Raw genomic sequence first — 8,649 nt, 5'->3', positions numbered from 1 at the left:
AATCTGTGCTGCGGTTTCCTCTCAGTTTATCATCATCATCATCATCATCATCATCATCATCATCATCCATGATACCAGTGGTCCCCCGCACCCCCCCCCCCCCCCCCCCAAAAATAAAAACAATAAAAGGGAGGTTTTCAAGGGAGTGACAGTCATTGTTTTGGAGTTCTCACTGCTCCTCCTCCGTTGTGGTATGTAGGTTCTCTCCCGGAGTCAAAATGATGATAGCGTGGTAGTGTGTGTGTGTGTGTGTGTGTGTGTGTGTGTTTTGATTGAGTGTGTACTGTATGCGTTAATTTGTTTTGAATGGATGGGTTTTCATAACAGTACGTGTGTGTGTGTGTGTGTGTGTGTGTGTGTGTGTGTGTGTGTGTGTTAGTGTATGTGCGAGCGTGCGGGTTTGTGAGTTCGTGACAGTCTGTCTACTACTAGTGTGTTGATAATAAGGCACGGCAGGTGTTTTTGGTTTTCAGGGCAGGCCGGAGGAGACCACCGCCAGGCCGGGGTGTCGGAGGGAGGCGTGGCCAGCGTGCACGGCCTTGGGGCAGTCCGGCGTCAGCACGCGCCCATTCTCCCCCATGCTCCCCGTGATGGAAAGACGGGCCTTGTTCCGCATGGCTTCGGAAAACGACAGCTATGTGGGTGCCGGGGGACAGAATGAAGAAATAGTCGTGAGAATTTGTGGTAAAACCCAATAAGTACATGGAAGCACTCATACATACGTTACACCAAATATCAAGTACACACCCTCGTTCTGTACAAATGCGGACACAATCGCACACACATGCAAGTGAAAGAGTCGAGGTGCACACACAACATCAGCAACGTTTTCTTTTTGTTTTGTATTTTAATCAAATGCATTCACTCCCCAAACACTAGCAGGCTGTTAAAACATTACAGACATCAAGGCGGTTTGGAAAAAGGGTAAAAAAAGGTAAAGAACAAACAAACAAGCAAACAAACAAACAAACAGGCAGGCAGGCAGGCAGGCAGCAGTCAACACATCGCTGGGTTTCAACGTAGACATCTGCATTTCCTCTGTGACCATGCATTGCATTGCATTGCATTGCATTGCATTGCATTTCTTGGGCTTTGGGGAGTATATTACCATTCCCAAAGAGGAAAACAAGAAAAAAAAGTGAGGATTTGGAAAGACGGGATTTGGGAGGTGAGGATTTGTATGAAAAGAAGGAGGGAAAAGGCGTAAGAATTTTTATATTCTTTTCCGGGGATTCAGATTTATAGAGAGGGATTGACTGGCGATACCGCTCAGAGAAGGGCGAGGCCGCTGCATGATGTCTCAGTAAGGCACTTAGTAACGCTGCAGTCGGGCAATAAAAATCCTCCTTTCCTTCTCTGACAAACCCCCTTTGGAATAGAAGCCTAGGGCTTGACCATCGGCGCGAGGACTGAACCGGGGACCAATGCAAAACCAGACTGTTTCCAAGTTAGGGCTCTGCATACCTTACCATGCACCTTTCAGATTTTTTTCAAACTCGCAAACTTAGGGAAATGCTATTTTCAAACCGTCTCCTTGATCTTTTAGGTATCCCCAAGCCACCAAGAAGAATAAATGGCGGGATTTAAGGAAAATTAGCAGAGGGAGACGCATATTCTCATCTGCATGTGTTCCTTTGGAACGGTCCAAAGCATCTTAGACATTATGATTTAATAATAATTGAAGACAGACATGGTTGAATGCTCAACTCTAGCCTCTGGCATAAATATGCCCTAGTACCTACAGTACGCTCAAGTTCTTTGGAATTTCTTTCATCTCTTGCTCTGCTTACAAACTGTTCCATGGCCGTCCCAAATCATTTAAAATAACAGTATTTTGGAGTTCTTTGATGAGGAAAGATTACTGGACTAAATAAAAGGCCTCATTACCTGATAATCACATCCACATACAATACCTGGCTGCTTTGTGAGGCTTAACCTTATTCAATTTTTTGGGTTTCCTCGGTTAAAAAGGCTTATTATAACCATAATAAATAATATAGCAACTTTGTCACTTTGTGTGATTTTGGAACTTGGGTTCGATGTGCTTGACGCATGATGGGAGAGAAGCTGCAGAAACATTTCATCAGCAGATCCAGACTTCCCCACCCCAGTGGTTGCACAAATGCCCCAGGGACGTTTAAAGTTGCGCCGGTTTGATGCAGTCGCAACAACGTTGCGAAATTTTGAGGGAATGCGGCCATTTACCCAAACATTACCCACCCATTGATGGATCTCCTCAAAGATGGAGATGTGAATTCCTGCACCGCTGTTTAGTATTTTTGTAATTTACACGTAATATGCACACTTTTTGTGTGGTCGAGGCTAGCAGTATAATGCAGGTGCCTAGTAAAGACTTAAGCCTAAAGCATGACCTTCATCATCATCTGCAGCCAAAGATGATGGAACGAAATCTGCATTCACACAAATCCAGCCCCCAAATATCCTGGGGTGAAGATCTAAAAGGCGAAGCACGTCAGCCAGTACAAAAAGCAAAAAATCGGAAAAAGATGGAATAGAAATAGAAGATGCTCTGGCTATGTAAAAAAAAAAAAGAAGATAATAAACAAATGAATAAATGAGGGTTAATATGAGAAGTGAGGGTGGTTCCACAATGCTCGACCACATCCTCGTCACCACATGGACCACAACACGGTAGCGCGGGGTTGCTGCTGCGACAACATCTACATCGAAACAATACAAGTCGTCTACAGCACCATCAACCACCATCATCAACATTACCCCACCTAGACACAGCAGCCTCTAAATCCTACCCCTATATCTTGACCCCCTCGGAGCCGTACACGTTGTACCCCTCCCTATAAGTGGCTAGATTCTGGGTGCTGGGGGAGGGGCTGGGGCAGTGGGGGGGGCTAAGGTCCACCTTCATGCGCTTGGCCTCGGCCCGCGACTTGTAGCAGAACTCGACCAGGGCCACCAGCATGGCCAGGCCCAGGCCGCCCACCAGGATGTAGAAGACGCCCGCCACGTTGGACAGGCTCAGGGCCTGGGACGACTTGTCCTGCAGGGGCGGGGGGAGGGAGTCACAGCCGGGTGTGTGTGTGTGTGTGTGTGTGTGTGTGTGTGTGTGTGTGTTTGTGCGTGCGTCCGTGTAGGGGGAGAGGGGCGGCGGAAGATGGTTGAAAATGGAGGGAGAGGAGGTGAAGGAGCGAGGGCGGTTGATCGATGGGAGAGGTGTGGAGGGGCGGAGATGGAGACGGGGAGGGGTAAGGGGGGGGGGGGGCGGAACGTGGGCGGAGATGGCGGATAATAGGTACGAACGGAAGGCGAATGAGGCGGGCGGGACGGTGGTGAAGGAGTGACGAGGAGCGCGGAGGGGATGAATGGAGGGAGAAGGCGGAGCGGGTAGAAGGGCGGAGGGAGAGCGGGGGTCGTGGGGGAAGAGAGAGAAAAAGGGACGGGGGACAACGAGGTACAAAGGATGAGACATCGCAAATAAGCGCAGCTAACGAGACAAACTAAACAGAGTTGAGAGATGCAACATCATTACGTGATATGACTCGTCGATTAACGATAAATATCTACGTTTACACGACACTACAGTCACTTAGTTACTGTTACTACCACCACCACTACTACAGTACTACAGTACCACTACGACTAACAACTTCTACGACATTATAAATAACAACATCAATGCATAGGTAATAATACAAGTTAAATATAGAAATGGTATTTTACATCACAGAGCAGGTCTTTAGCTGAACGCTGATAATTACTTTTCATTCTACTGCTTTGGTCGTGTTCAAAGGCACAAGTATCACTCGAGGAACAATGCATCGCACATTTGTGTTTTCTACTGTGGAATAGAGCTCATACTTCAAAAACGATATTTGGAATAGTGTGCAAAAATGAGACGTGTGCCTATATTCATCGGAATGTACTGCTGAGGTTATGGGAATTAACATAAATTGGAGGTAGTTATGATAAAATGCAGATAGCTAGAAGCTCGTGGTTCATCACAACAAAGAGGAAAATAATGATAAACAGTCGCTCATTAAGCAACCACGGGCCAATTGAATATGAAGGCTACAGTTTGCATCCAAATATAGATTACTTAGGTATAGATAAATAGAGATACTTTATTTTGGCGGGTTTTTTTTTTTTTTTTTTTTTGGAAATGCAGATGATAGTGATGCTACTTAACTGCAAACCATTGTGTTCCAAACCAAAGTATGTAAAGGGAGGGGGGCGGGGGTCACTGCATTTCATCACATCATCTCCAAATCCAAAGTTTGTGACATTAAGAACACATTTCATTGTAATCAGCGTGGCGTTGCAGATGCTATTGCTATATGCGGTGTGATCTGCATGATGCGTTTCAGGCTAGGGTTCTGTGGGCCGCAGCAGCGTGGGACTGACCTTACTTCCAGAGTCCTTGGGTCCACACTCTCCCTTGTCATACCACCATTTGTTTTTCAGTTTGTCTAAGACGCCTGCTTCGCTCAGTTTCAATACTGCAAGGTTTACCGGGGTTCTTCGCGTGTAAAAATAACATAAATAACATCATAGATCATGTTATTTTATGTTATTAGGGTACTTCACATTTGCATTGCACATAGAAAAGGCACTTTTTTCTTTTTTTTATTGCGTTTGGTCCAGTGACCTAGCGCGGGTCCCACTGAGTACATGTGTGTAGGCTCGTTCCGGAGGGGCTCTAGGGGGGAGCGAGGGGCTAAGGCGAGCTACAGACATATGAGTGGGACCCCCCTTTGTCACTGCAGGTAACACACACGTGCTGCCCCCCGCCGACCCTGCGCTTCGATCACAAAAGGCAGCAGGTACTGGGAAGGCAGGACTATTGGCCGCGCCGAGCTCCGTGTTCTATCTGGGAGAGAGAGAGAGAGAGAGAGAGAGGGAGAGAGAGGGAGAGAGAGCGAGGACGAGGTGCAGCTTTAACGAACTCCAAGGTCTTTGGAGGCCGGAGGAGGGAGCAGCTCGGCTGTCGCTGGGATTATCCGCCCAGAGATCCCATTTACCTTCGCTTATAAATCTCTTGATCGTGTCGTGTACCTTGGAGGTTGAGGATGTTGGTTGTTGAGAAGATAGTTTAACCTATCCTTCTGACTGAAGGTCTTAGTAGTCTTATATTATAGCATAATTTAATACCAGTAATATTATACTAATAATAAAAATAAATAAATAAACAAAAGTATATAGTAAAAGCATAAAATAAAATAGCGATAATATAAGTAAATAATAAGAAATAAAGAAAGAACAAACTAGAGTATTTAACTATTGTTAAAGGCCAAATAATAATCAAACCCACAGGTGACTTGACTTGAAACTAAGTTTTAATCAACACCCCAACGGCGCCTCAAACCAATCCAAGTTCGAAAAAAGGATCCAAGAGCGAAAATTTGGAAAACAAACGTATCTTTCAGACTATTGTAAACCTCTCCCACTCGACCCCTCTCCGACACGGGTTTCATTATATTAATAAGGATCAAACCGACACGACGGGACAATCCTCCCGTCGTCCTTTAATAACGATTTTTTTTTCCCCCCGTTCCTCCTCCCGGGGCGACTCCCTCTCACCTCACGTCCCTCCTCGGAGCTGCCGCCAGGGGGCAAATATTTCTGCCTTGACAGTAATTGCTTTCGCCTTTCCTCACCCCCATCCCTCTTTGCTTCACCCTGACGTCTGGTACTCCAGATAGAGACCATGCGGGAGTGCGCCCGGGCAAAAATTGATTTGATTATAGTTTTGGAGGTTTCCTCGAGCTCAAACCCCCACTTTGAGTGTGAGGAGGCGAAAAAAAAACCCCGTCAAATTCACATAAAGTAAGTCATCTCCTCCCGCTCCAGTAAAAGTCTCTCCGACTGAACGTCATGTCGAGCACCGCCGTGGGCCATGGTTGGGGCACGACGTGAGACTTTTGAAAAAAAAGGTCTTTCCTGGACCCCCCGCCCTGCCACCCCAATATTTCTCACCCTTTCGTCGGAGCGAGAACATAATATTACCATCTTTCCCCTCGGAGTGAGAGAGAGAGAGAGAGCGAGAGAGACGGTAAAGCTGCTGTCGCACCTCTGTCGCCGGCTTTGCACCTTCGCTAGAAAAAGGCCCAGGTCGGTGACAAGAGGCGCCGGGGGACCTGAGGCGTCACTTTGGAGCTGGCGGGGCAGGGGGGCAGACGCGTGCGTTACTTCCCTGGGGGCCCGGGGGCCATCCCCGGGCTAATCGGGGCCGGGGATCGGCTCCGGGACCCCCAGTTTTTTATTTTTATTTTTTTTTGGGGGGGGGGGGGGGGAGGTGGGGGGGGGTGGGGGTGGGGGGGAGGGGAGGGGTTGGGGCGGCAGTCAGTGAGGGCTAACCTTGGAATCCCCTCCCCCGCTGCCACATTCTCCTTTGTCATACCACCACTTGTTTTTCAATTTGTCCAACAGGCCCTGCTCGTTGAGCTTTAGCACGGCCAGGTTGACCGCGTTTCTTTAGATAAAAAGGGGGGGGGGGGGGGGGGGGGGGGACAGATAAGATATTTTGGTCAGAGCAGAGAGAAGGCAGGGACAAGACAAAGACAAGATGGACGTGGCCCCGTACGGCCGATGGGGGAGAGAAGGGGGGGGGGTGCTGGGGTGGGACGGAGAGGGGGGCAGAGGGAGGCGAGGATGGTCAGGGTACAAGTTTGGGTTAGTGGGAGTCGATGCAGCCCAGACAACCCTCCCTCTCTCTCTCTCTCTCTCTCTCTCTCTCTCTCTCTCTCTCTCTCCTGAGAGTCATCTCATATTGCTTTATTTTAGTTCTCAATTCGTATTAAATTTCACATCTGAAATTATGAGATATTAAATCATGAATGTCATTTCTACTGTGCATATTTCTCCAGCTTGTCTATTTTGTACTTTTTTTTTAATTTTTACATTTTTCTGCCACTTATTTCTATTTTGTGTTTATATACGGTATTTTATATATATATATATATATATATATATATATATATATAAATATATTTGTGTATTATTCTAATTTTCTGTAACGTATCCCTGCGTCACATTGCATTACATTCCTCACTGTCCTCACTTCCTCAGCGTTGCTAAGTGCCTCTGCCGCTGTCAGACCCAGATGCCTCCTAAAAAAGTGTCCTACGGTATCTTCTCTCATAATGATCCTCACTTTACCCTTGAAAATACTAACTCAGACTAAATCATTTTACTTGTTGTCACTTGTCCTTTTTTTGGTGCCGTTGCTGACGGCGACCGAAAAGCACAGATCCACACGACGACCACTAATGACACGTGTATTCATTTAAACAGAGAGACTTTTTAAAGCCCTTCGGACAAAAGCGTCTTTGTAACTGACGAAATGTGATGCAATGTTTATTTCCCCTCTCTTGTTTTTAACGTTTCCCCTTTTATCTTTTTCGCGAATTGTAACTGTTCCTTCTCTCCCCTCCCTCCCTCCCTCCCTCCCTCCCTCCACCACGCTGCATTAACAAGCTGCTCCACAGCAGAACTTCAGATGGCCGACAGAAAGTGTGTTAACCAGGTCTTAGCAGCCTGCTGATGCTGCTCCCACACCCTGCCGCTCCTGTGTTACCCTCCTGCTAGTCTGTATCAAATGTGTTCACGCCTGTGTGTGCATGTGTGTGTGCGCGTGTGTGTGCGTGTGTGTGCATGTGTGTGTGTGCGTGCGAGTGTGTGTGTGCACGTGTGCGTGCGCGCGTGTGGGTGTGCACGTGTGACGCTAGCTCCCTCCAGCCCTGCCTCTCGCACCCCTGGAGGGGATGACCTCCACACATGACTCAGGGACACAGAAGGCTAAACTATTATACACTCACACTGTGCGTTGTTTATGCGTCATTTGTGTACACGTTCATATTTGTACATGTGTGTACACGCGCCTGTGTGTGTCTGCAAGTGCTTTAAAAAGGCCTCACTTATTTATTTTATTTTTTTATATGGCCCTAGTGCCTTTAATATGCCCTGGCGCCTATTGCATTTATTTCTTATTTGTATGTGAGTATACTGGTCTTAATACCATCTTTCAATATGCTGTAATCACCGAGTCTCCAGTCTTCCAAAAGGTCACGTGCAGTCTGCCTGTTTTTTGTCTCCACTGGTTTTGGTTTGGTTCATTGTGTTAAGTTTTGTGTTCATAAAGTTATAGCCTTCTCCTGCAGCAATATAAGGCCTACAGCATACTTACATTCATATTATATTACATTTTATATATATATATATATATATATATATGTATATTATCATATTATTATATCTGTTACTACTATTACAATTATCATTATCATTACTATAATAATAGTAATAATAATAATATTTATTATTATTATTATTATTATTATTATTATTATTATTATTATTATTATCCCTGATGGCTAAAAACAATTATCATTAAAGAGATTTTCGGTGTTGTCTGGGCTCATCCACAAGCGATGAAACAAATGGATCAAACAAGTCGAACACAAAGCTTATCAGCCATAATAGTAAAGAAATTGCATTAGCACTTCATGGATCACATTTATACAAAGCTCTCTCTGAATATCAATGCAGGTCTAATCACCCATCGTAATCACCAGCACGGCCTACTCAACATCATCATCTTCACTTAGGGCTGGTGATGGGTTCACCGAGGGAGGGGGCAAAGCTCACCCGACGTACAGCCAGTGGGTGTTTCCG

The 8,649-nt window shown here is 46.1% G+C and overlaps 1 protein-coding gene across 2 annotated transcripts in view; it reads right to left on the bottom strand.

The window, feature by feature from the left end:
• Nucleotides 1-469: 469 nt before the first annotated feature.
• The window catches only part of gria4a (glutamate receptor, ionotropic, AMPA 4a), a gene marked incomplete at both ends in the record, with an annotated part of 94,065 nt that continues 85,885 nt past the window's right edge, over nt 470-8,649 (bottom strand). The window contains 3 exons of one of the 2 annotated variants that reach the window (XM_080007231.1): nt 470-634; nt 2,882-3,019; nt 6,334-6,448. In XM_080007231.1, the coding sequence (XP_079863357.1) occupies nt 470-634; nt 2,882-3,019; nt 6,334-6,448 (418 nt within the window). Of the gene's footprint in view, nt 635-2,881; nt 3,020-4,380; nt 4,496-6,333; nt 6,449-8,649 lie in introns of both variants that reach the window. The other variant, XM_080007230.1, reaches the window with a different exon arrangement.

This window comes from Zeus faber (genome assembly GCF_960531495.2).
Source record: "Zeus faber genome assembly, chromosome: 9".
Taxonomy (NCBI): domain Eukaryota; kingdom Metazoa; phylum Chordata; class Actinopteri; order Zeiformes; family Zeidae; genus Zeus; species Zeus faber.
This window is presented reverse-complemented; position numbering and strand designations above follow the sequence as displayed.